At 38.7% G+C, this 27,050-nt stretch overlaps 1 protein-coding gene across 1 annotated transcript in view; it reads left to right on the forward strand.

Moving 5' to 3' along the window:
- The first annotated feature begins 475 nt into the window (after window positions 1–475).
- LOC139454287 (uncharacterized) overlaps window positions 476–27,050 on the forward strand; it is an 82,013-nt gene continuing 55,438 nt past the window's right edge. Inside the window, exon 1 of the mRNA XM_071235907.1 lies at window positions 476–560. Coding sequence (XP_071092008.1) covers window positions 476–560 — 85 coding nt within the window. The remainder of the gene's footprint in view (window positions 561–27,050) is intronic.

Consider the following 27,050-nt stretch of genomic DNA (forward strand, 5'->3'; position numbering starts at 1 on the left):
TATGGTTTATCCTTCACGTTGAAACTTTGAAAAGGTTGAAAAGATCATAAATACTACACTCGGTTTACACATCCTGATAACATAACATAACCACGTCCTCTTCCTCTGTGTAACGAAATTTCCCCCAAGATCCAATTCAATTAAACTGTTATCCCATCACAAAACGTGTCCGTCGACAATGTCCTTTATTGTAACGACCGCTTTGTGACAAGCGCTTAGCCGACTCACTATCATCACAGCTATTAGAACAGACCGGGAGTAACGTGTCTTTCAAAGCAGTCTATTGTATGAACATTTTGAAACGTACTTGCTAAATTCCGACAACAATAAATGGTATCACGTCAGTAAACGAGCTCTTTGGCAGGGCGACATATTGACTAGTTAGAGCAAGTATTGATCGCTCCGTCAGGAGTCCGCTGAATCCTCTGAATCCTCTGAGGCATCAAAGACGACAGATTGCCTCTGTAGTCATCATATGACACAGATGACAGCGAGCAGCAGGATGGGGAGGAGTGAAACTTTATCTGTGCTTGTGGTGTTGGCATATCATGTAGCAGCTGGTAAGTATGATTTAATTACTTATAGGTTCTAAAATTATATTTTACTTCATTCCTTTATTTGTTCAATATTACAGAAATTTTATAGTTTAAAATAGTTAAAAATAGTATTTTAATAAACAAAACTATTTGCGTTTGATGTCAGAAAGAGTGTAATTGAATATGTATATCCATGGATAACAACTGATTTAAGTACCGTTCTGTTCCAAAAAGAATTTACCGGGGAAGAATTTGTCTATGGCCTCACGTTCTAGACAACAGGCGTAAAAACGGACATGAGAAAGTTTTTAAGACAATCGGCTTATCATGAATGAAAGGTTTAGGATATGGTTTAAACATATTTATTTTCACAGTAATGTGAAAATGGATTGGTAAACAAGCTTTTGTTAATACCGCTCCTTTACACAGAAGACATGGTACAATAAATACATCAATGAAGGTAAGATGTAACTAATGAATTGTACATACCAAGCTAGATGTGTATATATGATAAATATAGGTTTAGGATATGTTCATAAACGTGCAGCATCACAAAGACATGAACTATGAATGGATAACAACTTTATCATTTATAAATAAATTCCACGCCTACTTTTTTACCCTTAAAGAGTGAATTTCACCATTCGTGACGAGCTACAAAGAAGTTGTTATCTGTAAAGATGTTCATGTCTTTATTATTCCAACTTCTAAAACCATGTGCAATAGCAGGCTTACGCAAGGCGAGTTTGAACCAGATCTTTACAAGACGCACTGGTTACCTCTCGAACGTCATATACTGTACACTCGTTACTACAATTTAGATGCATGTAACAAACACGGTGTATTGGTACAAAAACTTCAAAGTGTAACATGTTCCCTGGAGAACCTGTTAAGCAAGGTCTTTCTTCGGCTTGAGTGCTATTCCATTTATTATCAATTGTTTGACCGCCTCCGTGGTCTAGAGGTAGAGCGTCCGCCCGGAGAGCGGAACGTCCGGGGTTCGATCCCTAGCCGCGTCATACCAAAAGACGTTAAACGATTGTACTGTCTGGCGCTCGGCATAATTAGGGGCTATAAAAGGACTGGTCGGCTCGGAAGTGCGGCGTTGTATCTCAGTGTGCTAGCACTATAAATCGGCATGAGTCCGGACTAGTACGAGCAGCCACACACACGTGCATGCACGTCGCTATATAAGTGCAATAATCTTGGACGCGACGTTAAACCCAATTTCACCTCACCTCACCAATTGTTGCATTAAATTTTAAATGTCAAATGCTGTTTTAACTTTCTTGAGAATATTATTTTCAAGTCAGGACATAACTTTAAATTTGATATTACTTCATAAAAAAGGGTAAATATAAGCGCAGGTAACATTTACTCTTAATCATAATATCATAATATAATAGTATCTGAATATCCAAGTGGCAAATCTATCAAAAGATATAAAGTTTATCACGCCAGTGTGTTGTGGGATAGTTATATCCTGTATCAGGAATAAACATTGTATTTAGCGAGCCTTGGCGAGCTATTAACATTGTGATCATTCCTTATGCGGCGTATTTACCATCCCAAAACACACAAGCTTGATAACCTCTTTACCAAATGTGTCATTCTTAAATTCTGTCTCACAAACGGGACCTAAACATTGCAGGGTTTTTTCTGGAGGTGTGTGCATGTATATATACATATTACGTCACAAGGTCAATGATTTGTCAGTCGTTCAGTGACAAAATATACAGTTGCATCTGAAACCTGTATTTAGTAATTGCCCTTTATCAAATAAAAGAGAATTTACCCTAGCCTATGAGACCTCGCGTTTGTTAAGAGTCTGCCTTGCCTGTCATAACGTTACGAAATGCCGAGCCACTCTGAGTAAGATGTACATACAGCGACATAATAAACCATGTCACAATACGAATATATTTCGGCCAAATCCAACTAGTTTTAATAAGGGAAAAGATCCCAAGCCGCAGTGGTCTTCAAACACTGATATGGAAACTGATCCCTCTAAATTCTAAACTGTTCTCGCTAAATTGTTTTACAATCTATATCTCCAAAGTTGCTGAAACTTGTAAAATGCCTCAGCTATGTCCCCGTTAGACACTGATTTTCAGTGTCGTATTGTTTTGATAATGATAACGATTATCCCAGTAATTTCTCCTGATTCCCGATTGTCAATTCTGACTTGATCGCCGACTGACAAGGGCAACGCCTTAATTATTTGTAAACACTAAAAGCAGTATCTGCCTGACCTGTATTTGCATCTATATCCGTATATGACCCCAATGGATACTGTATTTATCCGTTGGCTCCATCCTGTCGATTAATCGAGCCATTATGTGATAAACATGTATGTCAGCAATTAAAATTTCAGCATGTACTGTTGATTTCCAAATAATCAATTTTATCTTTACAGGATAAAATGGTTTATTTCAGTTGGGCAATCCTGGGATAGGTGACCCATCATTTAATTTGTGCACTATAGTATTTATGTTGCAGGCTAAGGGAGGTTACTCGGGTCTACAAGCTATGATTTTGCATTACAGGCCAGCTCCCATGATATTATTCAGGTTATACATTAGTAGCATGGCAAAGGGAGATAACTGAAGTAAACCTTTAATGTGAAGGAATACCCCTCTGCCTTTCGCTTTTGGCGGCCATTACAGGCAAACTGATCTATGATATGATATATCGCTATGATCAAAAGTTAAGCATAAATTAAATAATATATTATTTGCCTTTGTTTAAAGGAGCGTTCTGTTCAAATATGTGTTGGACTAAATGTGGCTGACATGTCATTAAACAATTGTCGTAACTGTGCAATTTTACTCATTGTTTCTGGACAGTGGCCACCATCTAAGATAGCCCTTTAAGTCAAATCCGAAAAAAGTTGGAGCTATATAAATATGCGTTTCACCTTCGATTAATTTTGTGTGATTGTTTATTTTTCAAGGATGATGTGTGATGGAAGGTGAGATGAAATGGGGTTTAACATCGCGTTCAAGATTATTGCACCCATTATATTAAACGATGTGTATGTGTGTGTGCGTGCTTGCGTGCATGAGTGCGTGCGTGCGTGTGTGTGTGACTTCTTGTACTAGTCCGGACTACGGCCGATGTTATAGTTCTAGCCCACTCAGATACCATGGTGCAATGTAACATGAATACCCCACACAGTATTATGACTCCGAGCCGACCAGCCCTTGTTTTAGCCCCTTAATGCCAAGCGCCAGACAGGGTAACAACGAGTACCATCTTTTAACGTCTTTTGGTATGACGCTCTACCACCAGACCACGGATTCGATAGAAGGTTTAATCTATATTTCACTTCTTCACGTGGTTGTTGAGAGAAAGAACTAGTGCATAGTGACCTGTGCTTCTCATATGAAGCGCCTAAATTGAATCGGGAGGTCACACGTGGTTGAATATGTGTCATCGTACCCTAAAGACGTGGGATGTTGCTCATAATATTAATCACTGGCCGTGGTATAGCCGGAATAACTTCAAAGCATCAAAGGTTACAAAACATTTTAACGCTCAATGAATCTGTTTCTGCAGATAACCGAGACTAATTATTCTCTGGCATTGGTGTTTTATATTATGTTGCACTGAGTGTACTGATAATGATTACTGCATAACCGTTATCCAAATCGTTTACCTTGCACATGTAATTACGTGGATCAATGCTCATGTTCACTAGATTGTCTGGTCCAAACTCCCATTCTATGACAGGAGTATTGATTATTGCGACATTAGACAGGCAAAGCAAACACATACGTAACATTGTGCGTGTGCTGTTACCTAATTGAACAGCCTCTAGAGTTTATTTCGTCCAATAAAAAGCACGGTGAAATTAATGTATATTGTTACGGAAAAAAACATTGTCATTGATTCAAAGGAATTGCATGTCACACTGAAGTCAAATTATCTCACAAGCACAACAGATTCTAGCCTTGTTTCTAAAAATCGATAAACACGTACGTGCAGGACTTAAAATTTATAACGGTATATAGCTGCTGCGATTTAAATAAATCAACGCGGGTCATGTAAGGTACATATTACAATGAGAACAACTATGGTGTGTTTATGCTTGTGTCTCTGTAGCAGAACAAACTAAGCGTAACATATTAGGACGCTCTCGAATTATTGATTAAATAATATCTGGATTAAAGAATGATTGCGAAAGAGTATCAGTTCAGACGATCATAACATAATCGTATGGAAAGCGGAATGCTGACCCTTCTACACTAGTGCATGTCCATTAAAAAGACTTTTATGTTACCATATCATTATTCAGCTCCTTTACAATGATGAAACATAGGTTTTTTTTATAGGTCTGTAAAACCGTTTATTGACGAACTGTTTGTGTTTAATGTTTCGATAAATAAAGCGACCAAACCATTTCCATGATCATAAAAAGTCTATACCATATTCACAGTCCATTGTTGGATTCCATCTATATCAATAGCCATCTTATCATTTGGATATTCTTCATTTTTGGAAACATTTGTTTCCAGGACGAAAGGTGTCAATACAATATCAAGCAATGCTCGTAGTTAGACATGGATACTTGGTGTTTGCTGAGCTCTATCAAATTGATTTAGTGTAAATATATGATAACAGCGAGCTACGTGGTGTATGTAAACAAGCTGTATGTACCAATGTCACGGGTGCACAAGGAGCATGACAAACAGTATAGGGATGTTGGTGAATTCAAAACGCCACATAATGATCAGAATCGATTATCTGCGAAAACGGATTCCATAGAGAAGTCACAATAGTGATAGAAATTAAAGGAATGGGTCACTGAAAATCAGTGATGACACAAGGATTAAGACATACCCGCTCTACCGGTAGCACCCGCCATAGGCACAAATGACAGTGTTCGCAGGAAAGCGATTGAAAATTGAGATTCTCACGTGATCATCAATCATTGTGAAATTATATACATATTGTTATATCCAGGTATTTCTTAGTTCCACGTAAACATTACAAATAAAGACGCAAGATGTTTCCTGTTTTAAATGTCAAAGATGTATGCACATAAGGACCAGACTGGACAATCCAGCGACACGACAGCGCTTTTACCGATGTTGTTGGAGTGAGTGAGTTGGGTTTAACGCCGCTATTAACAGTATTCCAGTTACATCGTGGCGTGTCGGTTTAATGTGTGAGGAAAGCCCGAAGTGATGCAGGTCTCAGACGTTTACCACTTCGGTGAAACCCACGAGCACGGATATGGTGCTGACAAACCTACAAACATAAGGGACGCAACTCTGCTCAGTCGAAACGCGCCCCAGTTCAAGTTCAAAGATAACATTAAAGCTAGAGAATAATCATTCTCGATCATCCACCGGAACAGATCCCACTGGGCGTAAAAAGGCCAAGCCCCACCCCCACCCCCACTCCCAATGCACGTCGCCATATAAGTGTGATAATCTTGGACCCAACGTTAAACCCCATTCCACCTCACCAACAACCATTTCTACATCATGAAGGACACAGCCACTGTCTAATGGGTACTAATCTAAAGAGAGCGGCTACTCCAATATTCATTATCAAGGACGTACAAAGAAGGCTAGCATCAAACGCATTGCTACTGAAATGTTGTACAACATCAAATACCAAATCGTCAATATTTCTGGCAACGTTAATGTGAAAGAAAATACATGAAACGTTCCTTGTCGACCACCCAACACAGTTGCTAATGGAGAAATGCCTTTTCAAACAACAAATCCCTATTTGGTATCTCAAGTATAGCTAAACTAAGGCATTAAATATACACGAAGAATTAAGACGAGACAAGTTACATATACTATCATCGGCCTTCGTCGCTTCTTGCAACGTTCCTGAATGCAGCTTCTGATCACACATCACTACAGGGAAAACACAAACAACATTCTCAAGCAACAGACACGTTCATGTGGTATTCACATGTATCATAAAATTGAGTCACAGGACAAGTTTGAATACCCCCATAGAATCAGGTCTTCTGTAATGATGCCAAAATTGATCTGTTCGTGCTTGTGTATGTTGCGTGATTGTTTAACAACGGCACTGATGCATAATTGAATGAATACCTATAGTCACTAGGGAACATATACCCACGCGCACAGAAAAAGAAAAGTTATACACAGCCATAGATGGTTATTTGAGAAATGAATTTTATATTATATTGGTTTACTGGAGTATGAACGCTTTGAACCATGCAAGTTTAAGTCGCGTTAACGCTGGAGTTTGCGACAGGAAGAAGGTACACACAGCCATAGAGTCGTTATTTAAGAAATGAATTTCATATTGTGTTGGTTTCCTGGAGTATGAACGCTTTGAACAGTGCAAGTTCAAATCGTGTGAACACCGGAGTTCAAAGCGTTTATACTCCAGTGAACCAACAGAATACGAAATTCATTTCTTATTAATTCGTATTTTGAAGTTGATGATGTGCGCATGTTACTGTGACGCACATTATAGGCGATTTACGTTACCAGATACATTGGAATGCAGTGTCCCAAAGGCGGGTATATTTTTTACGCAAACCAAAGTAGTTCCATTCCATAAATACAAAAACGCATATTATTGAGGGTTGATGTGAAGGGACTTATATGTCTCTCTGGCATCCATTGGTTAATGCGAATATTTTCAAGTGTTTTAACGAACATTGTGTAAAAACGAATGTCAATACATTGTCCAATATTGCCGATCCCCATGATCGTGGTCGGCCGGGGATCGAGACAGCCGAGAAAAGTTCAACTCGGGAATTCACCAGGACAAACAGTTCCGGTTAAAATCGCGTAAATGTCAAAAGGTGAAGCTTATACTTTGTAAGCGTCACTTTTTGAAGTTTGTTGAAAAATGAACGGGTCGTGTGGGCAGCAAATAAACGAATCACATCATCGGAAATCCCTTAAACTTCAAAATACGAATATGAATACATTTAAACACCGTTAGGTCATACTCCAAGGACCGTATTGGCATAATAAGTATGTGATACATACACACATCAACCGACAACAATAATGGCTATGTTCAGGCACAATTTATTACAGCAGACGCTTATCCTAAGACATGTCCACCAATGCAGCATCTACAATGTATGTTCCTCATGAATGACTGTTTTCCAAAGATCACAGACCCAGTCGTATTTTACTGATTTGTCGCAGCAAAACCATTTGCTCAGTTGAATCAAGTTTGTGTTTATATCCCTCTATAACATCGTGTAAGATTTCACTATTACGAAATTCCATGTATTAATCAACCATCGAAGTTAAATAATTCTGTCGCTGCTCATGAGCAGGTGAATACATATGCTCACACATATAGACGTCTCTTAATACTCAGACGCACTTTCGCAAAGCAAAATGAACACCACGAAAAGCAGAATAGTGCAGGTAAGACAGATTCAACGGTGCACATTCACATTAAGGATGTGAAGGAAGATTCACTCAGACACAGATATGACCATGCATGCACCGGCACCCCACTCATCAATTATAAAAGCTTGCATTTACTATTCCCTCCTGCCACCTCCCCTTTCTTTGCATATTCAACAAATAAACGTATTTCTGCATTTTTGTACAGTACACCAATCTGTACACTCATCACAATTTAATGTACATTATCTGCATTTCATCTCTTCACTAATGCTACCAAGCCTTGGGACTTCAACACCCACAAAACCCACTGGGGACAGCTAGTCCGTAATTCTTTGCATGGTATTATCACAATAGGATGGTATGGATTCATTATCTTTCCCAATCAACAGCGCCCCGTTCCACAAAGCGATCATAGCGCTAAGGCGATCGTAGCTCCCATACTTTAACATATAATTATGACTGTCGTAGCGCTGAGATCGTTTAGTGGAACGGGGCCCGGGTCACTCAAATTATGCATTTATAATAGTATACGTGTTCAGATGACTTGCATTTAAATATTGTGCAACACATGTGTCGTATCGCCTTTCACATTTATAATAATACATTTTAAACAAATTCAAATACCATTCTTGTATTTACCAGTCTTGGCATTAATTTGACAATTAATTCCACGTGTAAAAGTGTATTTGGATGTCTCGCAGCATTGAGTTCCTCTTTGAACGTCTTTGGTGTTTTGAAGTTAAATTAAAAAAAATAGGGGCATCGCTTCAGTCTAATAATTAGCATCGGCTAATTGATAAGTAACGTTGATCGACTTGTGATCTGATTGTGTTGACGTTTCACTTCGTGATTAGAATTCATCCGCAACGGAAAATAATGTATAAAACCTTTCTCATGCCGAGTCAGTCGTGTACATAAAGAAGAGTTGTCAAAGAGAGCTTTCATCCTTGATGGCCGCGAGGTAGTCATGCAGGGAAACCTCAATCGATCAATCAGTCAATTATGCAGTCCCAAGTACAATTGGTATATTGCTGGGTCTAGCAAATGTACCTCCAAATTGTAGTCTCAAAAGATTAACCACTATACTTGAGACAAGTGCAATTAATACCAAGTGGATTCTCCAAAAGCTTTTGATTGACCTTTAGCGATCTCAGAAAAGAACCAAGTTCAATTCTGTCAAAACTTTTGATTATTGAAATTTGTACACCACTATTCAACATGAAACATGACAATCTTCATCCCTTGATCCATTTAACTTCTGTTACAAAAACTAGGTGACGATGGATATAGTTAAATGTACATATCAATCTTCTGATGTTCAGGACAATTTGTCACGAATGAAAGCAAATGCCATCTGGAGTTTAACAAGAAACAATATGTAAAAAGCTGGAATTCCTCATTGATAACATCTATGTAAAATTTGTGAAAAGGACATTTAGGCAGGAAATAGGCATCCCTATCGGCACCAATTGTGCTCCAATTTCCCTTTCACTGATTTATATGGGGTACAATCGAGCATGCTCTTTCTACGAAGATATCTAAGAGCACGATACGACGATTTCTAAAAGTTGTTTGATTAAGGTTACAGTAGGAAGGCCCCAGTACGGCTTTCAATAGGTTTGATGGAAGACATGTGGAGTACATTTCAAGATTTGACGCGACAGTGACAAAAGTTATGTTTTTTTCCAATTTTGACGCATGTTCTTTTGTGTTTTTTTCAGCTGAACAATTGACTTAGCTTTGCATGTGTTTGTAACGGGTGCCGGTGTCCCGGTATAAACTCTCCCCCGTACAAATTCTCCCCCCGGAGAGTTTATACCGGTACAGATTCTCCCCTGGAGAATCTGTTCTGAAATAAAATCTCCCCCGGGCGGATATATTTCGCGCCCCCCTCAGTATAAAGTCTCCCCCCTGATTATTCGGTTTGTTGCAATGTCTTTAAGTACTATATTCTTTAAATATATATCTTTAATGTAAGGAGGGTTGCTTTAAAAAATAGATTATGAAATATGGTCATAATGAATTGATATTTCAGCATATTTTATTTTGTTACTGTACCTTCCATCCTAAAATAAGTATAAGATATATATCATACCAAACAAATTTGAATGAAATGACTTAATGTAACAAATACATGTACGGTTACTGTTGTATCTGAATTCAGAAATCTGTCAACATATCCATGCGCGCCTCCTGCTCAGGCTGTCCGTTATACTCTGATTTAAGATCTAAATATATTCCTTAATACAGGCTATACGATTTAAAGATGGTATTAGTGGCTAGAATATCATGGTGCATCCAGGTTTCTGTAAAACACCCACACACATACAAGTAACTAAATGTATATGTAGATAAATATATAACCCAGAAAAAATAAAGGAGAGAAAAAAATAAATCAAAAAGTACATAAACAAATAAACATTAAAACCTTGAGGAATATGAAAAGCCAATGTGTAATGCCAAAGCCGAAGACATGATAAACTGTACCAACATTACAATGTTCCCCGATATGCATGTTTTACCTGGGTTACATACCGGTGATCTAAGTTAGAAATATATGACTGATATAAATTCTTTAAACACGGTAATATCGCATATGCTTGGATTATCTTTTTTTCTTAAATGTGCTCCATTCAAGAAAATTATATAGAATTATGTATTTACTCTCCCCCTGACTGACTGATATAGAAGATTTAACGTGCGCTTTCCGACTACAGCGTATTTCGCACACGGGCCTGGTCGGACCATTTAGTGTATTCCGAGAAGGGTGAAAGTGGTGTGTGCAACCCAAGAGGGGGCTTTTAGGGGTTGCTTATATTGATTTTTTGAAATTTTTAAATTTGGAATAAATGCCGAGGTGGGTGGAGGAGGGAACTAAGGGAGCCGGGTGAGGTGGGTGTTTGTATGTTTATTGGATTTTGGATTGGTAGATTAATTAATTTTTAGATGCGCTTAATTAGGTCTGTTTTGATTAGGAATATGCCTAGGGCCTTGAAGTTTTCTAGTTTATTTTGAGGGTTTAGTATTTCATCTAGAGTAGGAACCTTATTTAGATTGAGGGTGGTTTGTAGTGTGGTTCTGTGTGTTTGATAGTGGGAGCAGTGAATGAGTGCGTGTTCTGTGGTTTCGGGTTGTTTGCAGTGGGGGCAGTTGCCTGTGGTGTGTCTTTTAAGTTGTTTTAGGTGGTTATTTAGGTTAGTGTGTCCTGTTTGGAGTTTTGTAATTAATCTGTCAATTTTTTTAGAGGGGTGTAGGATTTTAGGTTTGGCTAGTGGTTTTCTGAGCACTTTTTTGATTTGGCTATTTGAGTTTTGATATTGATTATGCCATTTTTTGGTTATTTTTTGTTTGTTTACACTTTTAATTTCTGATTTTGAGATGGGTAGGTTTAGGCTTATTTCTGGTATTTTGAGAGATAATTTAGCTGCTTTATCGGCGCTTTCGTTGCCGTAAATTCCTACGTGGGCGGGGATCCACAAGAAGGTTATTTGTTTGCCTGCTTTTGTTAGGTCGTTGGAGTTTTTAAGTATTTGGTTTATTAATTTAGGTCGTTTTTTGGTATTTTTGTTTTGGAGGGCTTGTAGTCCACTAAGGGAGTCAGTGAGAATTAGGATTTTTTTGTTGTTTTTAGATTGTTGGTTATGCAGGGCTGAGGCCATGCCCATAAGTTCGGCCGTGAATATAGATTGGTTGTTAGGGAGTCGGTAAGATTGTGTGGATATAACTGGTTGTGTGGTATGGACTCCGAAGCCTGTGTGGTTGGAGATCGGGTCTGAAGATCCGTCAGTGTATATGTGACACCAATTTGGCCAATTTTCGTGTATGTATGCAAGTGTGGTGGTTTTAGCTATGTTTGGGTCGGTTTGTTTATTTATTTGGTTAGCTAGCGTTGTGTCTATTTGGGGTATTTTGAGTTTAGGGGTGAAGATATTTGATTTTTTGCAGTTTTGTTTAAGATTTTGAGTTTGGTGTTCATTGAGGTAGTTAGTTATTCTTTGGGATATTGGGGTGAGTAAGGGGTGTTTGCGAGCTAGAGCTTGGTTTCTTGGGCTAATGTTTTGATTAATTAGGTTTTGGATGAGAGGGTTTGTTTGGGACGCGGCCCAGAAATTAAGGCTTAGATGTTCCCTGCGTAGATTTAGTGGCATTTCTCCTGTAAGGGCCTGAAGTGAGGTGTAGGAGGTGCCATGTTGGGTGCGTGTAATTAGTTTGAGAGCCTGATATTGTATTGAGTCAAGTTTTTTAGAAAGAGAGTTGTTTAGGGTATTGTATATGGCACAGCCGTAGTCTAGTTTTGATCTAATTAGTGTTGTATATAGTGAGAGGAGGGTATCTTTGGAGGCTCCCCAGTTAGAGCCGGTGAGACATCTTAATGTGTTAAGGTCTTTGCTGCATCTAGTTTTTAGGTTTTGGACGTGAGCCTCCCAGGTGAGGTGTTGATCGAAAATAAGTCCTAAGAATTTTGTTTGTTTTTGGAATTTGATTGTTTGGTTGTTTAGCTGGAGGATTGGGTAGGCAGGTTTCATGTTTTTATGTTTGAATACTACTCCTGTTGTTTTATCTGAGTTAAGGGAGAAGCCCCATTTGTCTGCCCATTGTTGTATTTTATTTAGAGATTTTTGGATTAAGTTTTCTGCCATTTTAATGCTTTTAGTGCGGATCCATAGGGCTCCGTCATCCGCGAATTTTGAAGTGTTTAGTTTAGGGGATAAGCCCTCGAATAGATCATTTATCATTATATTGAAGAGGGTTGGGCTGAGGATGCTGCCCTGGGGAGTGCCATTTTCTAGGGGACACTGGTCCGATAGTGTATGGTCTATACCCACGGTAATTTTGCGATTGTTTAGGAAATCTTGGATGAAGTTTATTATTTGACCTTTTAGTCCTATTTTTTTTAGTTTTTGTATTAGCCCGTGGTGCCATACCATATCGAAAGCTTTAGAGAAGTCGAGGAATATGCCTATGGTGTATTGCTTGTTTAGCTGTCCTGTTTTTATATCCTGTTCTAGTCGGGCAAGGTTATCGAGAGTTGATCGGCCAGGAGTGAAGCCGCTTTGGTCAGGATTTATGATGTTGTTTTGGTCTAGGTAGTGCTGTAGCCTATTTTTAGTCATAAGTTCCATTATTTTGCAGAGATTTGAGGTTAAGGAGATGGGCCTATAGGAGTTTGCCTGATCTGCTGGTTTATTTGGTTTAGGTATTGGGATTACTAGAGCTTCCTTCCATGAGGATGGGACCTGTCCGTTTAGGTAGACTAGGTTGTATAGTTTAAGTAAAGTTTGGAGTAGTTTGGTAGGTAAGTGTTTGATTATTTGGTAAGAGGTGAGGTCTAGGCCAGGGGCTGTTCCTTTTTTTCTATTGTTTAGTACGTGATTTAGTTCTTCTATGGTGTAAGGTTGATTTATTTCTAGGTTGTCTTTTTTCTTTTTTCTTTGGAGAATTTGGTTTCTTTATTTAGTTTATCTTGGAATTTCTTACTGAAGTTACTGTTGCTGCTAACTTTAGAGAAGTGTTTGGCTAGGTTGTTGGCCTTTTGGGTGGGGTTAGTTGAGTTGTTTATATTGGGGCTTTTTTTGTGCCGTTTGATGCCTCGGATGGCGTGAATTTTGCGCCACACCTTCCCAGCGTCGGTGTGGTGATTTAGCTCCTCACAGAATTTTTTCCAGTTTTTGGTTTTAGCAGTTTTAACTAGGTTTTGCACTTGGTGGTTAAGTTCATGAGCTGTTTTGAGATGAGAGGGGTCTCGTTTAGCTCTGTTGAAAGCTGATTTGCGTTTTAGTCTAGTTAGCTCTATTTCCTCATTCCACCAAGGGACAGTGGGTTTTCCTGGGTTGGATGATTTGAAGGGGATTGCGGATTTGGCTGCGTTGATTATGAAGTTAGTTAGGTTTTGACAGAATGTTTCGGGGTCTGTTGTTTCTAAATCGTTTAGATTAGCTTTGTTGCATAATTCTTGGAATTGGTCCCAGTTGGCGTTTTTGTACTGAAATTTAGGTTCCTGTTTAGGGGTTTGATTTGGTATTTTTATATTTCCTAGGGTTATATTTATGGGAAAGTGGTCGCTGCCTAGAGGTACTGGGTGGACGTCCCACATCAGACTTTGTGCTAAGTCTGGCGTACATATTGTTAAGTCGATAGCCGACATGGTGTGGTGGGTTTTGTCGTATCTAGTTGGTTGGTTATTGTTTAATAGTATTAGGTCATTTTTTTCGATCCACTCTGATATTAGTTGTCCATGGTTGTCTAGTTTATCTGCAATGCCCCAGGTAGGATGATGTGCATTGAAGTCTCCTAGGAAGATGGTTGATTTATTTCCTAATTGGTAAAGGACATCTAGGTCTGTATCTTTAATTGGTTTTAGTGTTGAGTGATAGATGTTAATGATTTTTATTTTTTGGTTATTGATGGTGACTTGGATTCCATTAGCTTCTAGATTAGGAGTGTTTACTTTAACTTCCTCGTAGTTAATATCCTCTCTAACGTAGATGATTAGACCTCCTCCTGTTCTGCCTGGCATGGTTTTGGACCTGTCGGTTCTCACTGCGTTATAATTTGGTAGGTTGAATTTAGTTTTATGTGAGAATTTGGTTTCTTGAATACAAGCTACATGGGGACCTTTATCTATTTTGAATTTAGCTTTGAGTTCAGAACCATGGCCGGCGAGGCCATTGGCATTCCATTGAAAAATGTTTAGGCCTTCCATTGGGAAACTGGGTGGATTTATGTTTGGTTTAGGCTTGGTTTAGGTACTTACTTTAATAGGTTATTAAGGTTGCTGCTGAAACGGTCGAAAGAGGTGGTGACGAGTTTTAGTTTATGTGCTACCCCAAAGAAGGCTTTGGAGCTGGCTTCTGGATTAGACTGCTTTAACACGTAAGCTAGTAGGAGGACTAAGTTGTTTAGATTTTTGCTTGCTACGTTTTGGGTGAGTTTTTTTCTATAGCTTTTGGTTTTTGGGGCTGACAAGGTAAGCTCGTTTATTTCCTCTGAGGATGTGTACTCATCCTACTCTCCCCCTTACTTACTTACTTACTTTGTAGATTTAACGTGCGCTTTCCGACTGATGCGTATTTCGCACACGGGCCCGGCCAGGCCATTTAATGTGTTTCCGAAAGGGGCGAAAGTGGTGTGTGCAACCCAAGAGGGGGCTTTAGGGGTTGCTTATATAGAATTTGGGAATTTTGAGATTTGGAATAGATGCCGATGGGGTAAAGGAGGAGAACTAAGTGAGCTGGGGATGGTGGATTTTTGTGTGTTTATGTAATTTTGATTTGGTGGATTATAGTGTTTTTAGATGCGTTTTATTAGTTCCGTTTTGATTAAGAATACGCCTAAGGCCTTGAAGTTTTCTAGTTTATTTTGTGGGTTTAGTATTGCTTCTAGAGTGAGAGCCTGGTTTAGATTGAGGGTGGTTTGTAATGCGGTTCGATGTGTTAGGTAGTGTGTGCAGTAGATGAGTGCGTGTTCTGGGGTTTCTAGTTGTTTGCAGTGTGGGCAGTTACCTGTAGTATGTTTTTTTATTTTTTTTAGGTGGTTATTTAGGTTGGTGTGTCCTGTTTGGAGTTTAGTGATTACTCTGTCGATTTTTTTTGATGGATGGTGAATTTTTGGTTTGGTTAGTGGTTTGCTGAGTACTTTTTTGATTTGGCTATTTGAGTTTAGATATAGGTTATGCCATTTTTTGGTGATTTTTTGCTTATTTACACTTTTAATTTCTGATTTTGAGATGGGTAAGTTTAAGCTTATTTCTGGGATTTTGAGGGATAGTTTAGCTGCCTTATCGGCGTTTTCATTACCGTATATTCCTACGTGGGCGGGTATCCACAAGAAAGTTATTTGTTTGCCTGCGTTAGTTAGGTCGTTGGAGCTTTTAAGTATTAGATTTATTAATTTAGGTCGGTTTTTGGTATTTTTGTTTTTGAGGGCTTGCAGTCCACTTAGGGAGTCGGTAAGTATTAGGATTTTATTGTGGTTTTTGGATTCTTGACTATGGAGGGCTGAGGCCATGCCCATTAGTTCTGCCGTGAATATTGATTGGTTGTTTGGGAGTCGGAAGGATTGTGTAGTTTTAGTTGGTTGTGTGGTATGGACTCCGAAACCTGTGTGTTTGGAGGTCGGATCTGAAGATCCGTCCGTGTAAATGTGACACCAATTTGGCCAATTTTCGTGTATGTATGCTAGTGTGGTGGTTTTAGCTATGTACTCTCCCCCATGTATTTTGCTCTTTTATGTAAAAGCTTTTTACACCTTACACATTTTAATTACAGATTCCTTTGTCTTGACTGTGTGTTTTCTTTGATGAGAATGTTTCTCACCGACCTTAGCGTGTAGGGGTGTGATGTCCTGGGCAGGAAATGACAGTGTTTTGACTACTCGTCTTTTATTAATTAATGTGTTGGACATCCCTAATTAACCTTTATATGTTAAACCAACACAGGATGTTTTCTGGAAGTGGACAATCGCGAATGTCATAGGGCTGACATGACATGTGTTAATAACTGTGCTAGAACTTCTAAAGTTACTAAACATTCTTTATATCTAACGACTAGTATTATATCTACCTATATACCACTTTATTGTCACATATTGCGGTAGTTAAAGAAAGCACAGTGCTCAAAGTGGTGTTATTCTGGGGGCGAATATATTTCGTGACACCGGAACTACTGATGTTACTGATTTCAGAAATCTTATTAATCCTCGCAAACATTCGGTTTTAACACTAACTACATAAAAACTGTCAACATATCCACGCCGTTGTACTCTGATTTAAAATCTAAAATATATTCCTTAACACAGGCTACGATTTGAAAATGGTATCAGTGTAATACCAGTGTCTAGAATATCATGGTGCAGCCAGGTTTCTGTTAAACATAAAACATCATAACTATCTAATTCAGCACTGATTAAATCTACTTTAAAATCTACTAAGACTGCGTACGTTTATATGTATAATTCTTATAAGCAAAGTAACCCAAAATATAGAGAAATATGTATCATCTTCCCGAAATGATTAGCATGTAGAATAGATTCAAAAACACCTGTATTGAAAACATCAACCGGCATCGTCAAAGCAAAGTGTACATGTAATTGTTACAATGGGGCTGGCGGTGAATATTAATGAAGAACATCTTGTTAAAAATACACACCGAAACTGATTTGCATAACTGATGACCACAACATATTGCAAAATATCAAAATAGTAAAAATTATACAGTTTAACCTCACACTGAAGAGAAAACAAGAACGACACAGAGAAGTAAAATAGTACGTCATATAGAACTGAGATAAAGTAATCTGAGAAGGAATTCATACGTTATATACAACTTAAAAATATATTATTATGAAAACGAAAGGAAAGGTGGACCCCCCCCCCCCACCCACCCACCCCCTTCCACACCCTCAAAATCAATAAAAATTAAAAATCAACAAATACCCACACACACACACATACACACACACACAAGTAACTAAATGTATAACTCAGAAAAAATAAAAGAGATAAAAAAATGAATAAAAAAACACATAAACAAATTAACATTAAAACTATTGGCAACTGCATGACAAGTATTTATGAAACGACCGGGGGGGGGGGGGGAATATTCTGGGGGGAGATTTTATTTCGTAGGGTGGGGGAGAGTTTATTTCGAGAGGGGCGGAACTGTACCGGTATAAATTCGCCGGGGGTAGATTTTATTCTGGGGGCGAATATATTTCGTGACACCGGCGGCGGGACACGATACGCTCACATTTTAGCGAAACCAGGTATCACCGCTAACTGACCGTGAATCATAAAAACATGTTGATGATTATTCGTAATCGTACAATAGCCTTTAGCAGACATTCCTCATGACTATGGAATGGTTCTGTTGCTACTATTTTGTACTGACTTCAATACGCATAAAAGGACACCAAGGTGATATGTGTTTTGTTGTGTACGCAATCAGACGACTGAGCAGTCTGTAAAGGCATAAAATCAATATCATCATAAATATTAAACACGTTCAGTTGTCAGTAAGTTCGTGTGATCCAGTTTCAATGAACAATGCTTTTAGTAGAGATTTCTTATTGGTTGACTTGATTACCTACAGACGCCGTCGCATGACAGGACGTCTGCTGTGTCGTCAGGCAACAAACAAACACTTACTTTTTTTATGCAAATTGTGTGTTATGTTGCCTTTTACCTCAACTGGAATCTGTTTCGGCGGATAATCGAGACCGGTTTGTCTCTGGTTTTGACATTTTATATGTATTATATTGTGTGGGTAACAAGTATTAAAATATTGAGCACCAAGGTGAAATTGTACTCTCTTCTAAAAATCTAACTCAAATTACTTAAATAAAAAAAATAGTTTTGTAGTGAGTAAGTAAACAAAATAAAACAGAAAGGTGATACCATCTCAGTAACCAGGAACTTGTATTATTGTGGCAACGCCGGGACATAGAGCTCGATAGATTGATATGTTATTAAGTGACTTCAGCCAACTTTATTTCTAAGATGATGTGCACATAACAGTGTAACGATACTTTAAAGAAATATTAGTTGTCTTATTCAAACTGGATTATCAACAGGCCAACCTCATATTTTTTTAATATTGCTGAGAGTGGCGTAAAAGAGAAAACAAACAAGTAAAAATTATAGACATATCACACACTTGAGTTTTAGTACAACGTAACATGCAGTTTTTGTCGAACAAACGGGCGCATAAATCGAGAAGATCCCATTCTAACAAACCCGCCTAGCAACATACACTGACAACGTCACGTGCTACCGGGAGACTGTTGTTGTTGTTGCATTAGGTGTTTAAGAGGTCGCCTTCTGCCTAGGCAATTTCGGCTGACCTGTCCCTCTTTGGGACTCCTGTGTGTGAGAAGGGTTCACATATATATTGTGAGTTCGGTGTTCACATAATTTCTGTTTTTGCATTGATATGATTTCTTTTTTCTTATATTGATATGATTTCATTTTTATCCGTGGCTGCTCTGTTTATATACGTTCGAGCAGCTGTCCATCTCTCAGAAATAGAGTTAGTTTGGCCTTCGCTATTGCATCTCTTGGCTTTAGGAGATCTATGACAGATAGCGGATCTAACTGCAATTCTTGTTTTAACCTAGCCCGGGCTGGGGCATGGTCTTGACATTCTAGTAACAGGTGGTCAATGGTTTCAGCCTGATTGCAAGATGAACAAACCTTGTCATAGTGCTTTTTGTGACCAAGTCTGAGGCGTGAGATAGCAGTTTCAATTTTCCTTTCATTTGAGTATGAGTTTGGCTTTTGTTGGACCTTGGGTTGAATTTTGTATAGCCATCTGCCGATCTTACTTGCGTCCCATTGGGCTTGCCATCTTTTTGCTATGGAGGCTTTGATTTTGCTTTTTATCTCTAGTTTACTAAAGGGAATAGGCTCTATATCCGCTTTGTCTAGAGCTAGCTTCGCCAGTGAGTCTGCTTTTTCATTTCCATGAATATCTATGTGAGAGGGGATCCAACACAGCTCCACCTGTTGCCCTTGGTCCGATAGTTTTGTATATTCGTATAGAATATTGTTGACTGTGTTTGGCCTGGAGTTTGAGTTTCTCCCACTGATGGCCTGAAGTGCACTTAGCGAGTCTGATAGGACGACTGCCTTTGCTTCCGGGAGTTCCGGTATGAGTTTGAGTGCATGATGAATTGCCTCCAATTCAGCCGTGAATACTGACTGACCATCAGGCAAGCGAACTGAATGTGCTTGGGGTTTGGAGCTGTGGATATGGATCCCGTAACCAGCACTGTTGTTGATAGGATTCTTGGATCCATCAGTGTATATATGGGCCCAGCTGTCCCAGGTAGTTTGAATTTTAGTGATAGCTACTGATCGTAGTAGGGTTGGGTTTTCTCTTTTAGTGACTTCTGATGTTAAAGCAGTGTCAACTTTGGGAGTTTGTAAAGTCCAGGGAGGGTGTAACCCTTTGTAATGACTTTCTGGAGGCTGAATGTCATCGCAATTGTGACTTCGAATCAGTTCACGCACTAATATCCCAGATGGCTTTAGTGAGGGATTTTTTCGAGCTAGGGCTTCATCTCGAGCGTTTTTGTCTTGCCATATCTTTTTAACCAAAGGGTTTGATGTTCGTCCCCAGAACGATAATATTGCCTGCTCTCTTCTTAGTTTCAATGGGAGTTCTCCCGTTTCTACTTGTAGTGCTTCTAGTGAGGTGCCTGTCGCTGCGCCTGTGGCCAGCATTAGGGCTTTGTATTGTATTCTGTCTAGGCGCCTCAAGACAGTATTTACCGGGAGACTGCTACTAATAACATATGTGTACTTCAGTTATTTCGTTCAGTTCTCCTTTGGCGATTCTCACTGCGTATCGAACAGATCGCGCCTTCTCCTCCTTGAGAAAAACAAAAAGAGCACTGTGGGAAAAGGTCAAGACTAAATTATAGAAAATGTCCCTTTATTATCTGAAAGGTGTACTGGATGTTTTGTTTGGTTCAACTGTTTCAATTGATTATAGTCTCCACATTTCACTTCCTACGTGGCACCTTTCTGTGTTATTGTTGTTGATCTTGTCCTTTGTCTCGTGCCTTTTCACATTAGATTCGTGTTCTAAAATATTTAGAACCATTCCCTTAGAATTTTTCAATAAGTTGGTTGAATGCAAGAATTGTAAATAAAATACGATGACGTCGCTAGAAAATAATATTTGTTGCTGTTATGCGATTTGATCGATGTTTTTAAATCGATTTTAAAAGTTAAAATCTGTTGTTCTTAAATAACTTTATTCAGGCCAAACAATTGTATAAGCAAAGAGCCGTTACACTCTGACTTGTGTATAAGGGAATGAGTAGACAAGTAATAATTGAGCGCCTCTGTATGGCCAGTAAAAGGTTATAATGGAATGTCTGCATATGTCCATTATAAGTGAATAAACAAGTAATAGTAGAACGCCTCTATAATAGGCTTGTGTAAGTGGATAGGTAAACAAGATACACTGGAATGTCTATGCATCTCCAGTATATGTGAGTAAACAGGTAATAACGCTCGGTCAGATACCATAGAAAGTCCACTCGTTTCGTAAAAATGGTATCTAACGAGAATGAGTGTGGCATTTTATTTATCACCCACGTTAAATATATATTTAAGTGGAAATACATAACAACTTTCGTTCGTTTACAGACCAAACTGAAACCCGTTGCAAAATCTGGTTGCGCATGAATATTGATATATGCCCAAATATGGACATTGTTGACATTTCTATGCATACACATTCACAAAATGCGCCTGCAGTTGTGTTTGCAATCAAAACAGCACCGACGCTCAAGATCCTTTTGGAAGAATTTCTTCAAGCGCCATGTTGTTAGTACACAGGGCACCTATAAGAAAATTTTGAAACGTCACATTAGCGCCGCGCTTTGAATATCAGACCAACAGTCCGCACTCGCACTGCCTGGGTTCCGTCTGTGCAATCAAAATAGTTCGGTTTCCTTGATCTATCAGCTGAATTCATATCATGTCCGTACCATCCTGGAAGAGGGAAATCAGAGTGTTCGCCAAATACATTCACGTTAACTGTACCACCCTATACTGAAGACGTGAAAATCAACAAACTCCAAGTCTGTTTGCATATCAGTGACAGCTTGAACGGTCGAAGGGCAAGGTCACAACCGGAATAAGAAAAGACAACCGTGATCTACATCTACTCACAGCGTTGTACGCCAGAGAAAGGGAATGTACGTTACTGTTCACAATTTGTATCGGAAATGTTCACTGTGAGCGATGTGATAGTGGAGTCGTGAACAAACAACTCCCGAAACAGTGTCACAAAATACGAAGGGGAAACTGATGGCACAACCGGATCATCCCTAGTAAGTCTAAATATCTGTCCAGATAGTTTAATTCATTTCACCACGCTTATCCTTTTACGTTAAATCAAATTGAAAGTTGCGAAAGTGGTTGGGTGCGTCACGCTCTTGGGTACCCTCGAGCCATTGATCGGTAGTCGTAAATTGTAAACGGATGTAGCTCGATTATATAATGTCTGTAGAAGCTCTATGCATAACTTACATAGAATGCAAACAGAATTTGATGCGTGTGACTATCTTGTTTGGTTTAATAAAGTGTTTGTAAATATCTCTCACTCTCATGACATTGCTTCAGTTCTGCCTTGTAGTTGCAAAATGAATGACGTCTCGTGATGTTTAATGAATGAAAAAAGTAGTCCCGGTGTGACAGGGGTCACTGTTATCCATTCAAAACGAATAAAACAAGGTCAACCTTGTACGACACACGTGTGACGTACGGAATGATTATCTTACCACCTGTATCTTCACCACGTGGGTAATAACACTTGATATTTCACTGCAGTGAACATAATAGTTTGACGGAACTATTGTCTTACAAGAGTTACCTCCCCTTTAATTGTCTCCCTTTATCGTAAGTGTCAAACCCGTTGTAAGCCACATTGACAAGGCAAAATAATGACAGACAGTCATTAATGGAGTTAATATCACTTCTTGCCGTTTGATATATTCTCGAAAATGTTTCGTTAAAAACTGTAAATTTCTCATTTAACTCGTCAATCGAGACTGTTCGTTTCGCAAAGAGTCATTTTTTTTACTTGACCAGCCTGTATTCTTTAGTTTCCAACAGTTATCAAGAATATTATTTGCTTAAGTTGAGTTTTTATATAATCATATCGATATGTATAAAAAAAGAATTTCAGTGACCGTAACAATATTTTTTATACTTTTGTTTATATTTTGCAAGATTTTAAGGGGTGGTGAACCGTAGGGAGGGAGCATGACCGTTTCAAGGTTTTACATTTGTAATGAAATAATCTTTTTTTTTCTGGTAGACAACTACACAAAGAGTGTATAGTAAATAGGATAGTCCATGTGTCTCGCGAAATATTATGTTTCTCTCATCTCGTGACGGGGGAAAAAGAGATATTATCACTTGTAGCTACGGCACTTATGAAAATATCTCCTTCCTGCCCGTCACTCGATGAGATAAACAAAATATTTATCTCGGCACTTGAAATATCCTCCATGCATTCTAGTAGTAGCTAGGGCTGAGTAAACACTGTAAAGTATTGATGGAAAGATGTTTACATGTCTAGTTGGAGGGGAGGAGTGTCCATCGATGGCTGGTAGAAATTGGACAAAACCTTTTTCATTATCATGAAAAAATCTACTGAAAGTGAACGAATGAATAATCAAGTAATACTGGAATGCCGGTGTACTTCTAATAGAAGTAAATGAGTAGTCAAGTTATACTGGAATGAACATGTGCTTCTAGTAGCAAGGAATGAGTAATACTGATCAAGTTATAATGGATTGAACATGTGCTTCTAGTAGAAAGGAAAGAGTCATCAAGTCATACTGGAATGAACATGTGCTTCTAGTAGAAAGGAATGAGTAGTCAAGTTATGATGGAATGAACATGTGCTTCTCGTAGAATGGAAGGAGTAATCAAGTTATAATGGAAGGACTATGTGCGTCTAGTAGAAAGGAATGAGTAGTCAAGTAATAGAAAGGAAGGAGTAACCAAGTCATAATGGAGTGACTATGTGTTTAACCGTTCTCACGATACTAAGACTATTTATATGATAAAAATGGAATTTGACCATAGACATAATAGAACAATTACATAACTTTGTAAAGTATTCGTTTTCAATGTTCTGTGTGACCTCACAATTTCAGGAATCACAAAAAATGTTTCACTGGAATTCTGACTTTCCGTCAAACAATATTCAGTATGCTTTCATCTCAAATGCATTAAAGCCCATTTGCGTTTTTATTGAAGAACATTCATCTCCTTCAAACTGTGTATTCCTTTTTACTTCATCGTTTGGCTTTATATTAAGTACGCTTAAAATAAATATCCGAGCTGTGCGGAATTGTAACTTTTTGATCAATCGCCGAGAATGTGTTTGTACTAAGACGTTTGCAGTGGCACGTACTCTAGATCTAAGCTCCAAAGGCTTCAAAGCATGAGCAAGAACTTGTTTCATTCATTAAACCTACACTTTTCAGACTTACGCATCACTTAGAAACCAAAGCAAATTTTGCTGGTTAAAAGCTTTTGCAAACATGTCTTTGTAATGTGTGTCCCACAATGTAGCCCCACTGTACTATCAACAATGTTGTACAATTTTTATTTTGGAATGTATCAGGGCTGATGGCTAAATTACATGATCGTGACTTTGTAAGCTTTATGTGTAAATGCGACATCATTGGATTGACAGAATCTTGGTCCAAAGAGATTGACTTACTATCCATATTTCCAGATTTTAAGGTTATAACAAAACATGGAGAAAAAATATCTGACTTCGGCCGCCTTTCAGGTGGAATATTACTTCTTATTAGAATTTTTTTTGAGAATTTGTGAGATGGACAAAAATCCGTAAAAGTGGAATATTTGTGTTATTAGACAAAACCATGTTCAATACAGATAAGGATGTAGTGTACTCATGTGTGTATATTCACCCAGAGTCGTCACGCTGGTACAGTACGTTGTCACCTAACTGTAGTAACGGTGTGTTATTGTTGCAAGAGGAGCTACTTGATGTTCTTTCCCACTGCGGCAACTATTATTATATAATGTTAGGTGGATAGTTTAATGCACGCACGGGTACTGAGCCGGTGTCACGAAATATATTCGCCCCCAGAATAAAACCTACCCCCGGCGAATTTATACCGGTACAGTTCCGCCCCTCTCGAAATAAACTCTCCCCCACCCTACGAAATAAAATCTCCCCCCAGAATATTTCCTCCCCCGGTCGTTTTATAAATACTTGCCTTGCAGTTCAATGTTATTTTGGGTTAGGTAATGTTGTAATCTATTTTTAGCCATTGATTCCATTACTTTGCATAAGTTTGAAGTTGAGATATTGGTCTATATGAGTTAGCTTGATTAGCTGGTGTATTAGGTTTAGGGATTGGTATGACTAGGGCCTGTTTCCAGGGGGTAGGAACCTGTTCGTTTAGGTAGATGAGATTGTATAGTTTGAGTAGTGCCTGGAGTAGTTTTAGCGGGAGATTTTTAATTATTTGGTAAGAAGTTAGGTCAAATCCTGGGGCTGTGCCCTTTTTCCTGTTTTGGATTACGTAGAGGAGCTCCTCCATTGTGAAGGGTTGGTTTATTTCTAGATTGTTATTGTTTGGTTTTTTTGTGGGTTTGTTTTTTGTTTTAAGTTTATCTTGGAATTTTTGGCTGAAGTTGGTGTTACTGCTAACGGCTGAAAAGTGGTTGGCGAGATTATTTGCTTTTTGGGCGGGGTTGGTTGAGTTGTTAATGTTTTTTTATGTCGTTTTAAGCCTCTAATGGCGTGGATTTTGCGCCAGACCGTTCTGGCATATGTACGGTTATTTATACCTTCGCAGAATTTTTTCCAGTCTCTACTTTTGGCTAGTTGGACTAGTTTTTTAACCTGGTGGTTTAGTTCGTGGGCTATGTTTAGATGTTTGTAGTCGCGTTTTGCTTTATTGAAGGCTGATTTACGTTTTCGTCTAGTCTGTTCTATTTCCTCATTCCACCATGGTACCGTGGGTTTGTCTAGCCTGTCTTAGATGTTTGAAGGGGATGGAAGTTTTGGCTGCGTTTATTATATAGTCTGTTAGGTTTCTACAATAGGTTTCTGGACCATTATTTTCTATTTCGTTTAAGTTAGCTTCGTTGCAGATATCTTGGAATTGGTCCCAGTTAGCTTTATTGTAATGGAATTTTGGTTCTTGGTTTTCTGTTTGGATTGGTACGTTGGTATTTCCTATGGTTATGTTTATGGGGAAGTGGTCACTACCTAGCAGGACGTCGTGCACTTCCCATTGAGTACTTTGAGCTAGATCTGCGGTGCATATGGTTAGGTCGATAGCCGACATTTTTGGTTTATCTTATCGTACCTCGTGAGTTGGTTGTTATTTAGGAGTACTAGGTCGTTTGTTTCTATCCATTTGGAAATTAATTTGCAATGAATATCTAATTTTATCATCTATGCTCCATGTAGGATGGTGAGCGTTAAAATCTCCTAGGAATATAGTAGATTTATCGCTTATTTTGAGTAGTTTGTTTAGATCCTCAGGTTGGACTTTTTGTTCAGTCCAGTGGTATATACTTATGATGTTTATTTTTCGGTTATATAATGTGACTTTAATGCCGTTGGCTTCTAGGTTTGGCGTGTCTATTTTTATTTCTTCGTAATTTATATCTTCCCTGATAAATATGATTAGTCCTCCTGCGGCTCTTCTTGTTTTCGGTTTAGCTCTGTCAGTTCTAACTGAGTTGTAGTTAGGTAGTGTAAATTTGGATTTTTTTGAGAATTTGGTTTCCTGGATACAAGCAATGTGAGGGCCTTTATTTAGTTTAAATTTAGTTTTTAGTTCATGGCCGTGGGAGGTGAGTCCGTTGGCGTTCCACTGAAAAATATTTAGTCCTTCCATTATTGGGTTCGGGTGATGGGTGATTTATTTTTTATTTTTTATTTTATTCCGTGACTTCTTTTAGATGGAGGTTAAAGAGGAAGAAGGGAAGATGGGTTAATTTTAGATTGAAAGCTACTTTGTGGAAGGATTTCATGCTAGCTATTGGTGAGTTTTGACTATGCATGTATACTAGGAGTAAGGTGAGGTTATTTAGGTTTTGGGTGTTAGCTGGTTGGGGAGTTTTGCGGTTTAGTTTTTTCTTCCTTTTTGAGGCTGAGAGGGAAGTTTGGTTTGTTTTAGTTGGAGTAGTGTCTATTGTTTCCTCAGCAGTGGAGGAAATCTTAGTCATCGGTTAGATTAGGTTTAGCATTTTGAGTTTCCATAGGGGAGGCATGTGATGTGGAGGGTTGTGTAGGTGTTTGCGGGATGGGTGTAGCTGTGGATTTCTTAGTGTTTGTGTTTTGTTGTTGTGCTTGCTTGTGGGGGAGTGTTGTTGCCATGTGGGCTGTAGGGTGCTTGGATGAGGGTCGTGTTGTGGCGGTCGTTTTGTGGTTTGTTTTGCATGCGGGGGTTGATGTTTTGGCTATGTTGAGATGTGGGAGGGTTCGTGGTTGGTTGAGTGGCTGCTTGTGTGTGTGAGGTGGGTGCGGTTTCTCGGTAGGGGCCCCAGACAGAGCTGTCGGTTATGGGTGTGGTGTTTGTTTGTGGGATGGTGTTTGGGTGTGGTGTAGGGAGGAGTGGTTTG

This window comes from Haliotis cracherodii, unplaced genomic scaffold, assembly GCF_022045235.1.
Source record: "Haliotis cracherodii isolate W230 unplaced genomic scaffold, xgHalCrac1.p SCAF_10, whole genome shotgun sequence".
NCBI lineage: Eukaryota > Metazoa > Mollusca > Gastropoda > Lepetellida > Haliotidae > Haliotis > Haliotis cracherodii.